The 13,297-nt window shown below is 43.8% G+C and overlaps 1 protein-coding gene across 8 annotated transcripts in view; it reads left to right on the top strand.

The window, feature by feature from the left end:
- Positions 1–8,233, top strand: part of Ikbkg (inhibitor of nuclear factor kappa B kinase regulatory subunit gamma) — a 35,457-nt gene extending 27,224 nt beyond the window's left edge. For all 8 annotated transcript variants that reach the window (XM_076561772.1, XM_076561768.1, XM_076561771.1 and 5 more), the window contains 4 exons: positions 718–861; positions 1,150–1,292; positions 4,532–4,593; positions 4,911–8,233. In XM_076561772.1, coding sequence (XP_076417887.1) covers positions 718–861; positions 1,150–1,292; positions 4,532–4,593; positions 4,911–5,053 — 492 coding nt within the window. In that variant the 3' untranslated portion in view covers positions 5,054–8,233. The remainder of the gene's footprint in view (positions 1–717; positions 862–1,149; positions 1,293–4,531; positions 4,594–4,910) is intronic.
- Positions 8,234–13,297: the final 5,064 nt, after the last annotated feature.

The raw sequence follows: 13,297 nt of genomic DNA, 5'->3' as shown, positions 1-13,297 counted from the left end.
GCCGGGCAGTGGCGGCGCACACCTTTAACCCCAGCACTCAGGAGGCAGAGCCAGGTGGATCTCTGTGAGTTCGAGGCCAGCCTGATCTACAGAGTGAGATCCAGGACAGGCTCCAAAACTACAAAGAGAAACCCTGTCTCAAAAAAACAAAAGAAAAAAAGACTGCTTAATCTCTGGAGGGAATTCTTGGTTGAGAGCATGGGTGCATGTGTATAGTGTGTGTGTGATAAGTAGACCTTTGACCAAGTGGCAGAGTGGAAGGACCCATGGGTTGCAGTCTTGCCTGGTGTGTGGTGGGCCTGCAGTTTGTGGAGGGTTAGTGCGTAGTACTTACTCACTGTGGAGTGAGAAACCTCAGAAGGGAAGGTGGCTCCTGTTCTTGAAGAGTTAAGAGGAAGGCTGCCTAGCTGGAACTTCTCTGAAGGGGATGACACAGAGTAAGAGGCAGTGCCTTATATATCCTTGGAGTTCCTATCAGTCCTAAGATCTTTGTGTATCCTAAGAAAGACTTCAGCATTTCTTCTGTACTATAGGGCCACAGCAGGATGCAGCATTTTCTTTGTACACATTGAGACTTTGTCATTTGCCCTGAAGTCCAAAGGACTGGCTTTGCTCCAGCTATTCCTTCTTAGTTCTTAGAACAGTGGCCAGCCAGGGAGGTAGTTTGGCCCCACTGTGGGCCAAAAGACTCTGCCAGCACCCTTTGTCCTTCTCTAGGGCATGCAGCTGGAAGATCTGAGGCAACAGCTTCAGCAAGCTGAGGAGGCCCTGGTAGCCAAACAGGAATTGATTGATAAACTGAAAGAAGAGGCTGAGCAGCACAAGATTGTGATGGAGACTGTGCCAGTCCTAAAAGCCCAGGTGAGAGCTCTATTCCAGCCTGCCTACCACATGAGTGGCCCACCCTCCCAGGCAATGGGGTCTGGTGCACCCCTTTGGCATCATTTTTTTTTGTTTGCCTCTTTTAGTCTTCTTGATTCCTTTGCATTGGTCCTTGACCTCTTGGTGCCCTTGGGATCACAGGCTTTCGTATCTGTTCCTGGTGTGTACTATCATGTGGTCCCGGGCAACAAGACAGGACTCTGTTCCTCTGGGGCATGGCATAGAATGCCTGATGGGCAGCTGATGGGTGCTTGTTCTATTTGCCAGGCGGATATCTACAAGGCTGACTTCCAAGCTGAGAGGCATGCCCGGGAAAAGCTGGTGGAGAAGAAGGAGCTTTTGCAGGAGCAGCTGGAGCAGCTGCAGCGCGAGTTCAGCAAGCTGAAGTCTGGCTGCCATGAGTCAGCCAGGTGGGCCTCTAAGAGTGTAGCCAGGAGCACAGCCACACGCAGGGCAGGCATATACTAGCAGCAACCAATAGTAACTACAGGAGATTGATGGCTCTTGGTGTTTGTGTTAAGTTCCCTGTACCTCCTGCTGCTCTCCCTGTGTCCTGTCCCTCCAATAGTGACCTTTCTTTTCCCACTGGTCTAACTAGAAACTTCACAGAAATGCATGTATTGGAAGGTGTCTAAGGCTGGAATTTTTGTGGGGATATATTAGGTTTTATAGTGTCTTAGTTTGGTTTCTATTGCTGTAATAAAGACCATGACCAAAAACAAGTTGGGGAGGAAAGGGTTTATTTCAGCTTACAGTTTATAGTCCATCATGGAAAGAAGTCAAGGCTGGAATCTGGAGGCAGAAACTAAAGCATAGGCCACAGGGGAATGATGCTTACTGACTTGCTCAACTTGCTTTCTTATATATAACCCAGGCCCACCAGTCCAGGGGTTGTACCACCCATTGTAGGCTGGGCATCCCACATCAATTATTAATCAAGGAAAAATCCCACTCAAGCTGTTGGAGACAATTCCTCAATTGAGATTCTTTCCAGTTTGCGTTAAGTTGACAAAAGCCAACCAGCACAATTAATACCTTGTCAACTTGACATACAAACACACCACTATTAAACCATAACCTTTCCTTCTTGTTTGTCCTCCAATTCAAGTTAATATCACAATATAAAAACATAAATTTAAGCCGGGCGGTGGTGGCGCACGCCTTTAATCCCAGCACTCGGGAGGCAGAGCCAGGCGGATCTCTGTGAGTTCGAGGCCAGCCTGGGCTACCAAGTGAGCTCCAGGAAAGGCGCAAAGCTACGCAGAGAAACCCTGTCTCGAAAAACCAAAAAAAAAAAAAAAAAAAAAAACATAAATTTAGTCTGGGTGTGGTGACACACACCTTTAATCCCAGCACTTGAGAGGTAGATGGATCTCTGAGTCTGAGGCCAGCCTGGTCTACAGCGTGAGTTCTAGGACAGCCAGAGCTATTAAGACAGAGAAACCTTGTCTTAATAAACGAAAAACAAACAACTCCCTCCCCATAAATTTAAAAGTCCCTCAGTCTTTAAAACATTCCACCACTCTTTAAAAAAATGTCTCTTTAAAAGTCTAAATTCTCTCACTGGGATCCTATAAAATAATAAGTTACATATTTTCTTACTCTAAGAGTGAAGAACCATGGCACAATCACAATAAATCAAAGCAAAACCAAAATCCAACAGTGTAAAAAATGCAGTGCTTGATGTCTGGGACCCGCTCATGATCCTCTGGGCTCCAAAGGGCTTGGGCAGCTATACCTTGCTCTGGCTTTGCCACTCACAGCACACATAGCTAGTTTCATAACCTCAGGCTGGCTCCACTCCACAGCTACTGTTGTCCTTGGTGATTGTCCCATGGTACTGGCATCTCGAATATGCTGGGGTCTACTGAACTGAGGATGGATGCACCTTCACCAATAGCTTCTCTTGACCTCTCAAATAGTGCAAAGCCTTAGCTGCTTTCTATGACCCCTTCATATTACCCAGTTTGACTGGTAGCATGAGATGCAGCCTTGGCCCCCTCTGGACCAGAGCTTATGTGTACTGACCCTGAAGATATACTCTAGATTCTAGAGTCTAGAAGATTTCATCTCAGTGATGCTGGTCTCTTCTTAATCAGAGCTGCTTTCTTGACTTCAGCTAACAGCATCAATTGTCCCAGTAAAGCAAAGGTTTTACTTCAATGCTGCTGGTCTCTTGTTCATCATACCTGATTCTTCAGCCCCAGATGACCAGAACTACGGATTCTTAATTCAAAATAACACATAAATGGCTGTGATAGAATCTTTGCTTCCATCTGAAACTTCCCAAGCTAGGCCTTCATCATCTGCATTGCTCTTAGCATTCTTACCTTCTTTGGCTTCCACAGAACAGCCCATTAAGTTCTAACTACTTGATGGCATTTCCAGCCCAAAGTTCCAAAGTCCTTCCATAGTCTTTCACGAAACAACATGGCCAGGTCTGTCTCAGCAATTTCCCAAGTGCCTGGTACTAATGTCTGTTTTAGTTTGGTTACTGTTGCTGTGATAAACACCATGACCAAAAACAGCTTGAGGAAGAAATGGTTTATTTCAGCTTACAGTTGTAGTTAATCACGGGGGAAGTCAGGGCAGGAACTTGAGATGGGAACTAAAGCAGAAATCATGGAGGAACTGCTTTTTGGCTTGTTCTCCATGGCTTGCTCAGCTTGCTTGCTTATATAGCCCAGGTGCTTACCCAAGGGGTGGTGGCACCATCCCTAGTGAACTAGGCCCTCCCACATCAATGACCGATGAAGAAAATGCCCCATAGGCTTGCCTCCAGGTTAATCTAATGGGGACATTTACTTAATAGAGGTCCCCCCTTTTTTTTCTAGACAGGGTTTCTCTGTGTAGTTTTGGTGCCTGTCCTAGATCTTGCTCTGTAGACCAGGTAGGCCTTGAACTCACAGAGATCCACCTGGCTGTGCCTCCTGAGTGCTAGGATTAAAGGTGTGCACCCAGCTGAAGTTCCCTTTTAACAGATGACTACAGCTTGTGTCTAATTGACCAAAAAAATAAAAAAACCTAACCAGTACAAATAGAATTTCCCCAAATTCATGTCTACCTAATACCTCAGAATCTGAATCTGACCTCATTTGGAGATAGTATCTTTGTATATGTAACTAGTTAACATAAAGTCACATCAGATTAATTAATTGACTGTGGTCTTTATAGAAGCACCACATTGAGATACAGAAGGCAGTTACAAGAAGGCCAAGGCAGAGAGACTGGGATTCAGCTACTAGCCAAGAAATGCCAAGGAATCTGTTAACTACCACCAGCTATGGGAGAGCATGTATTTCTGCCTAGTCCTCTGACATGTTGATTTAGAGCACTTGGCCTCCTGCATCGTGCACATTTCTGTTATTTTAAGCCACTAGGTATGTGGTAGTTTGTAGTAAAGTTCTGAGGAAACTGATATAGGGGAACCCAGGAGTAATTGCTAATTAGTACAAAGTTTCCTTTGGAGATGGTAAAAATATTCTAAAATTATATAGATGATTGGACATGCTGAATATAGTAAAAAAAAAACCACTGAATGATACAGTTTAAATTGGTGAATTGTATAGTACATGAATTATATCTCAATGAAGATGTTTATTCATAAGAAACTCTGCAGGTATTGATTGAGTGGTTTTTGTTTTCAAAGGATTGAGGATATGAGGAAGCGGCATGTAGAGACTTCCCAGCCCCCTTTACTTCCTGCTGCAGGTGAGTGAACAGGTGGTAGGTGGTAGGTGGTGGGAGGAGATGGACAGGGAGGGCAGAATATTGTGCTCAGGGAAAGCATTCATTAGCCTCCCTGCTGCTCTGATTTGGGGAGCCCTTGTTGGCCAACCCTATCAGTAGCCTACTCCACCCTGAGGCAAAAGGAGGAATGTGCTGGTAGAGGTGGCTCCCAGCCACAAATGCAGTCAAATATGGTGGTATCAGTAGGTCTCAGTACCTTGTTAGCCTCTCCTTCCCATTGAGGTCTACCCAGTCTGTGCATGAAGCCCACCAAGCTAGCATCTGTTCTTTTTTCTTAGCTCACCACTCCTTTCATCTGGCCCTGCCCAACCAGCGGAGAAGCCCTCCTGAGGAACCACCTGACTTCTGTTGTCCCAAGTGCCAGTATCAGGCTCCTGATATGGACACTCTACAGATACACGTCATGGAGTGCATAGAGTAGGAGCAGCCGATGTAAGGCCGGCCACTTGTAATACCGTGTCCTGAACTATACAACCTGTGCTTTCCTGTTTCACCTACATAGTCCACAATTAAGGACTTAATGTCAAAGAACTGGCCCCAGGACCTAGCAGGACCCTTGCTTTAGCTCTTTGGTCTGCTAGTTCCCCACTAGGGTAGACAGCCCCAGTTAGGGCTGTTTTTTCCCCTTTTTCTGTGCCTGAGCCACTTGCCTCTGGTGGCTTCTTCCTCCCTCTTCTCCCATTCTCATAGGGAGTCTAGAATGGAGGCCAGGGGCTCTCAGGGAGCACCCCTTCTCCAAGCAGGGCTGGGTGCAGCTCTTCTTCCCTCCAGCTGTTGCCTTTCTTGCCCTGAGCTGCAGGCTGTCCTCCCAGGGCATGTGGCACTTAGGGCCATAACATGTGTTGCCTCTGATGGACATTTGAGAAGTCTTTTTGTTACCGTTAGTAATGGTGTAGTGAAAGTACTTGTGCACTGATCTGTGTGTGCCTTTAGGACATGTGCTTAGACATAGCATTGCAGCCTTGCTGTGGAGGAGGTGGGTTGACCTTTGTGTTTCTGCCATCTGCTAGACATGCTGTTCTTTATTAAAGAGGGTACTTAAGTGTCTTTTTCTGGGGTATGTGGGCTCTTTTTAATCCACTGATATAACTTGGATTTTCATATTTTCTATCCATTTTTTGTTGTTGTTGTTGCATCATTGCCATTTGTTCCTGGGCTTTGGGGAGCTCTTTGATCAGCAGTCAGGTTAGCTTTTGTCTATCACAGAAAATGCACACCTTGTCTCACTTTGATTGTGTTTATATTTTGGGGCCTAGAAGCTGTTTATGTACTCACACCCATTCTTTACTCTCATATTTTGGCTTTGGAGTTATGACTGCTTTGTTGTTTGACAGAGGCTATTTCACACACATGCTTTTTTTGTTCTAGCACCAGTGTGCTCTTATCTTTGCGAAACACGTTGTTTTGTGTGAATGGTGGTTTCCATGCTTCATCACACTCCAGGAGCTTGAGATGGCATGTTCACCAGCCCAAATGTCCTGTCTTGGGAACCATTTAGTAGTGACTGGCAGATGGTGAACAAGGGAACTCTTCACTTGTTTTGCAAGGTTCTAGACATTTTCTGGGATCTTACAGTCATTGGTATTAGTCTTGCAATTCTAGTAAAGGAAAGGAAGTTGGAGTTGAGAAAGCAATAGATGTGCCTTGCTGACTCCTCAGACCTGAAACCCTTTCTGCCCTCCTGCAAGCTTTCATGGTTCTGAGTGGAATCTGTAAATCCATTCCTGCCTGGGCTTTTTTTTATTCACAGGGATTCTTGCCATTAAGAGTGGAAAGGCTGAGGAGCTGGGGGCTTCTTCACAACTCTCAGGGGATGGGGAAGAGAATTTTCTATTTCCTGATTCCCAGGTATCTATCAGACAGATCTTTAGGAAAATATTAAAGGAACAGACATGTTCTTTGCTCATGAGTCCTTCATTTAAATACCTAATCTAATTTTTCTTCAGTAGTACTACTGGTTTAATTTGATTCAGTTCAGTTTTGTGGTGGTATATGACTTTCTTATAGCTGTTCTAAAAATTCTCAGAGACTTGAAGCAGCAAAAAAAAAAAAAAATCACTCATGTCTGGAAGTAGGATGTTAAGTTTCTTCTGAGAATCAATTCCAGACTTTCTCTCGGCTCTTGGTTTCTGATAGTCCTTGGTGTTGCTTGGCTTATAGACCCATCACTCCAATCTCTGGTTCTAGGGCCTCATGGTCTCCTCTATTTCTGCCTCTTAAGAACACCAAATTATAGATGTGAGGGCTATCTGGTAATTAAGGAGGATCTCCAGCTCAAGACCCTTACCTCACTACGTCTACCAAGACCCTTTCCCCAAATAGTCATATTCTCAAGTTCTAGGGGTTTGGACTTACACAACCCAGAGTAGGGATATCATCAGAACCTGGGTAAATGCAGCCCAAAGGCAGGTGCCTTTAAGCCTTGCAATTCTGTTAGAGAGACTTGGGCTCTAGGGTGATGGTGACCACCAGGCTTCAGAATTTGGAGGAGGTCAGGCTGTTATAGGTGCTATGCTACTAAGCAGGGCCAGTGGGTGTGACTGAGAAAGGCAGGTTGGCTGCCGCAGGAAAGAGCTGTTGGACTGCCTGCAGTGACTGTATAGGCTTCATGCTTCTTGGATAAATAGAGATACATAGGTACATTTCTGACCAGTACTTTATCCTGAAAGGGGCTCAGAAAGCAAGTGTGACCTCGGTTGCACAGAAGGATCACCCAGGAGCTTGAAAACATTCTGGCTTGGGCTCCATGGACTAGTCAAGACAAAATCTGAGGGTGGCCACAGGCAATGGTTGGGACCTAGTACCCTTCTCAGAAGGTGGGAGCCCTTGACACTTCCTTACCCTGAAGTATGTTGTATGATTAACCACACATTAGATATCAAGGATTTGAGATTCTACTATCTTCCCTGACATGGGACATGTTTCTTTCTTTTCTGGAATTACTTAACTAGACCTGGAAAAACTGGTTATTAGTTTTTCCACCCCCCCAAGGGATTTAGCCTATTTGGCTTTTATGAGCTGTGGCCCCTGGCAAACAGCTTCTGGTTCCAGACATCTAGAAGCATGTCCTTCCCAGAAGTCCTTTTACTGTTACTTATATGTTCTTCCTGTTGGCCTATGACCAAGAGAAATCTAGAGAGTCAATAAGACAGTGCAGAGTACTTCACTCACTGCAGTAACAAATGATAAGGAGTAGCTCAGCAGGAATGCAGCCATAGATTGTAAGTAGAGATGATGTCAAAATAGGAACAATTTCAGCCCTGTGTGTGAGACACCTTCAGGCGTGGTGAGACCTTGCGGCATTTCCCCTTTGGGGGGGGGGTGTTTGATGAGATAGAACAAGCACTTTGGAAACATCCTTAGCCCTCTTTACCTGACAACTTGGTCCTCACAGTGACTACTTCATTGGAGTGCCTCTCATGGCACTGTTATTTGTTACCACCAAAAGCTGTGATGAAATTGGCCATATACCTGATGACACAGGCCTGCATAGCTAGCATCTTGAACATTTTGTTACATGGAACATTCTCTGTATAATGGTATATAAAGGCCAGAGACTTAAATTATGTATAAAATGTAAAATAAAGAAGACCTGCAAGCATGCATCCTGTCCTCACTTGGTGGATGTAGGGGTAGAGTTGCCAGTAACGAAGTTTTTCTTTTGTGCTATTTCTATGCCTTTAATTGTTATGCATTATATAGGAAGTAGCTGTTACACACAGCTTTGAGGTTTCCTCTGCCTATGACTGAGGAAAGCTCATTGTTGACACAACAGAGTGGTGCAAGGGGCCAAATCAGTCAACTAACATGGGGCCTGGATTTCCTGTGACTGCAGCAACAAAGTACCACACATTGGGGTCTTAGGCAACAGAGATTTCCTGTCCCCCTGTTCTGGAGGGCAGGCCTCTGAGATAAGTGTGGGTAGAGTGGGATCCTCATAAGAGATAACCCATTCTAGGCTCCTCTCACACTGTGTAGCAGGCCCCAGCAATTCTTAGTGCTCTCTAGTTGGACCTGCATCTCTGCTTCTGCCACTTTTGTCACATGGTCACTTTGTGTGTTTCCTTTTTATAAGCACACCAATGTCAAACAAAGGTGGATATTTTGTTCAGTATCTGGTGACAGTGATGGAAAGAGCTGATCTGCATAGATAGTCAGAACAGCATGAGGGTTTGGGGTATGGAGCTGTGGCCATAGATATGGAGGAGAGAGGAAGAGGCATCTAGTGACTACTGGACTTTTGGCTTCACACCTGGGTACCTGGGCCATCTGCCTACCACTGGGAGGACTAGGGAAAGGGACATCAGAGTTGCAAGAGACAGTTCAATGTTCAATTCTGATCCAACCAAGCTCAGTGTGAGATGTCTTGGGTCCTCTCATCTTGCCTTGACTGTTAGGGGTGGTTTCACATTGAGACTGTAGGCTTTTCATTATCCATTGCTTACCAGTAACCAGAGTGATCTGGTAAATCTGTTTTCACTTTGCTTAATGTCCTCCACTGATTTTTCTGATGCTTCAGAGTCTCAACTCCATTTTCAGGCTTGTGTTGCTCTAACTTCATGTCATCTTCCCTAAAAGCCCAGCCATTCCACACTGGCCTTTTTTCCTTTCCTCAAACCCACTAGCATTTCTGTGTCTTAAGGCCTTTGCCTCTGTTGTCTCCTTTGCTGAGAAGGCTCTGTCCCCTAATCTGCACAGTTGATTTCTTTTTGTCATTCAGATCTAAGTGTAAACAAAAGTTCTTTCATGTGAAGTCTTCATCCTAAATTACATTACCTTGTTTTAACTCACATCAAAACCACTGACTTTTTCTATTCTGTTGTTTCTTCCTTCCCACTAGAGGGAGACAGAAGCCTTGTCAATCCAATTTAGTAACACTATATAGGAGCTCAGCTCAGGGATACTCTGTGTTTACTGATGACTGAGCTTGTCTGACATGACATCAGGATTCTCCTGCCAATATTTTCATAGACATCACCTGTCACCATAATTGGCAACTTATAGAAGTTATTATATTAATGTACTAGGAATAATAGTACAGAAATCTTATTTTAGAACTTTAACTAGAGCTTTTTTTTTTTTTGGTGCTGAGGATGGAACCCAGGGTCTTGTACATGCTAAGCATGCATACCACCACTTAGCTACAATCCCAGTTTATCAGCTTTTCTCTGTACCTACCTCTCTCTCTGACAGACCTATTCTGTAGCCCTTCCCAGCTTGGAACTTACTATGTAATCCAGGATGGCCTTGAACTTGCAGCCATCCTATTGCCTCAGCCACTTCAGTGCTAGGATTACAAATATGTTCCACTATGCCTGACTGTAGCCAGAGGATTTCTCGGGTCCCGCCTGGCCCCATGCGGATCTCCGCTTATAGAATAATCACTCAGAAGCTCATATTAATTATAACTGCTTGGCCATTAGCTCAGGCTTATTACTGACTAGCTCTCACACTTAAATTAACCCATAATTCTTATCTCTGTTTAGCCATGTGGCTTGGTACCTTTTCTCAGTTCTGCCTTGTCATCTTGCTTCCTCTGTGTCTGGCTGGTGACTCCTGACTCTGTTCTTCTTCTTCCCAGAATTTTCCTCATCTGCTTGCCCCACCTATACTTCCTGCCTGGCTACTGGCCAGTCAGCATTTTATTAAACCGGTGTACAAAAGCATTATCCCACAGCACCTGATTAGCATTTTTCATTTTGTTCAGAATTTGAATGGGTATCTGGGCATAAGTGGCACACACAATTCTGGCACTTGAGAGGAAGAGGCAGGGAGAGTACCATGAGTTTGGGGCCAGCTTTTACTATAAAGCAAGACTTGGTTTCAGATAAGAAAAACAGGATTTGGAAGGATGGATCATGTGACCTTCATAATATATAGTTCAGGAAACCGAGTCTGAGGTTATATGGACAAGTCCCAGTCTGGACATTAATAAAATCCCTGAGCCTTGGCTTCCTCATCTGCAAAACTGCAAATCAATTTTAGTTTAGACCCACGTCTAGATTTTCCAATAGGTTTTGAGTGTTGGAAAAAGTCAGTTGGACCTATCTGTGGTAGAGCATGTATTAGAAGTTGAAGCAGGATGCTAATGAGTTCTAGTCTAGCCTAGGCTGCATAGCAAGATTCTCTCTTATAACACAAACAAAAAGTCAGTTGGTGAATGAATCCCTGGGGATGAGTGGGGTGAGGAGAGAGTGATAGTTTGTGGGCATAAGGTTTTTTGGTGGAAATAGGGATGTTATGAAATTAGTCACAGTGATGCTTATACATCTGTGAATATGCTGCAAACCATTAAATTGTTCACTTCAGATTGACGTGTTGTATATGGATTAGGCCACAATAAAACTGGCATTTAAAATGTTATCTAAGCTCTGTACAGTTTCCCAGAACCTTTTGTGACAATGCAGATGAAGATACAGAAAGTTGAATATTTGCATTTGAAGTTGTTTGATATGTGACCTATTGATGGGATCTTGGTGCTGTTCCACTAACTAGAAAGGCAGAGCTGGAGGTGGGGCATATATGATTGACTTTGTCTCATGAAATAGAATGATCATGCCATGTCCTTTCTTCAGAGTCCCAGGGTTGGAACTAACTGAAGACTAGCAGCTGCCTGTCAACCAACATGGGCCTGGAAGGCTGGGCAACAGGTGGACACTACCGCATCATCAGAGGAACAGAATTAGGTGGCCAATTATGGTAGATACTGGCCAGTGGGGAAGCAGGGACCCCTAGGCATAGCAGCTTTTTAGAGATTCCATTGGTGCCAAGTGTCCCAGGATAAGGACTGGGGAATTTGATTTGTTAGTCTGGCAGAGCCATGGTAGACACATGTCTATCAGACCTAGAAGTAAGGCCTTACCCCAAATTCAGGGGTTGCTGGCAGGCGGTGTGAAGGGCTGTGTGTCTCTAGCAAGTACTGCAAAATAGTCACTGTGTGGACAAAGCCCAATATTAAACAGCAACAACAAATCCAGTAAAACTAAGTTCATAATGAGGTGAGATGCTCATAAACAGAAGTTTCTCAAGTGCAGACTTTTGTCTTTAGACAAAAAGAGGCCCAGTCAGATGGCTCAGTGAGTAAAGGTGCTTGCTGCCAAGCTTGACTACCGAGTTTAATCCTCAGGACACATGGTTGAAGGAGGACTCTGATTTCCACATATGCTCTCCCATTAATAAATGTAACATTAATAAATATAACAAAATTTTAAAAAAATGTTAAGGGGCTGGAGAGATGGCTCAGTGGTTAAGAGCACTGACTGTTCTTCAAGAGGACCTGGGTTCAATTCCCAGCAACTACATGGCAGCTCACAACTGTCTGTAACTCCAGCTCCAGGGATCTAATACCCTTATATATACATCTTTGGCAGGCAAAACAATAGTGCACATAAAATAAAAATAAAGAGTCTGAGGATGGGGCTTAGTGATAGAGCACTTGCATACACTTGTTTTCTGTCTCAAGTACTGCAAAAAATATTTGAAGAAAAAAGTTTGGAAACCTGTAAGGAATAAGAAACTAAAGAAAGTGACTATAAACACAAAGTAACTTTTTTGAGTTTGAAATATTAGCATGAACCTGATTTATTTTTCTTTTTGAAAAAATAGGCATTGTTTTTCTTATCTTGAAATGGCCTCAAAGCAAGAATAACACAATAGCAGGTGGCACCAAGTATATATATGTGTGTGTGTGTGTGTATATATGTATATATATGTGTGTATATATGTGTATGTATATATGTATATGTATGTATGTATACATGTGTATGTATATATGTGTATGTATATATGTATGCATGTATATATGTATGTATGTATACATATGTGTATGTATATATGTGTATGTATATATGTGTGTGCATGTATATATGTATATGTATGTATGTATGCATATGTGTATGTATATATGTGTATGTATGTATATGTATATATGTATATGTATATGTATATATACACTCTGTGTGTATGTATGTATATATGTATATGTATATATACATACTCTGTGTGTGTGTATATATTTACAGGTCAGAGGCAAACTTGAGGGAGTCAGATTTTTCCTTGTGTGTAGAGGTCAGAAGGCAACTTGTGGAGTTGGTTCTCTTCCATCATGTGCGTCTTGGGGATTGAACTTAGGTCATCGGGATTGGAGACAGGTGTCTACCTATTGAGCTGTCATGTCAGCCCAAAATTATTTATTTTGTGTGTGTTAGGCTTATATGATAAGCACCTTTATCTGCCAAGTCATCTCACTGGACCAAATCTGAGAGGCTGGGGAGATGGCTCAGTGGGTAAGAACACTTGCTACATAAGCATGTACACCTAAGTTTGAATCCTCACCACCCATGGGAAAAGCTGAGTATGGCTACATTTGTCTTGAACCCCAGAACTGTAGAAGGCTGAGACGGGGTTGACTGGGGCTTGCTGACTGCCAGGCTAGCTGCAGGTTCAGTAAGAGACCCTGTGTGAAGGGAATAAGGAGGAGATGATAGAGCAGGACACCTGTAGCAGGAATCTTAACAGTTCTTATTAATAAAATCAAACCTGAGCCAGATATTGGGGTGAACACTGAAAGATCAGAGAAGCAGAACAAGCCACAGCTACCTCACCTCGCCAGTTCCTCAGCTGATCCTGTTTCCTCAGACTGGAGGCCTCTGAGTCCTCATCCCAA

Source organism: Peromyscus maniculatus, chromosome X (assembly GCF_049852395.1).
Source record: "Peromyscus maniculatus bairdii isolate BWxNUB_F1_BW_parent chromosome X, HU_Pman_BW_mat_3.1, whole genome shotgun sequence".
NCBI lineage: Eukaryota > Metazoa > Chordata > Mammalia > Rodentia > Cricetidae > Peromyscus > Peromyscus maniculatus.
Note: the sequence above shows the minus strand (reverse complement) of the source record. Positions and strands in the feature narration are given on the sequence as shown.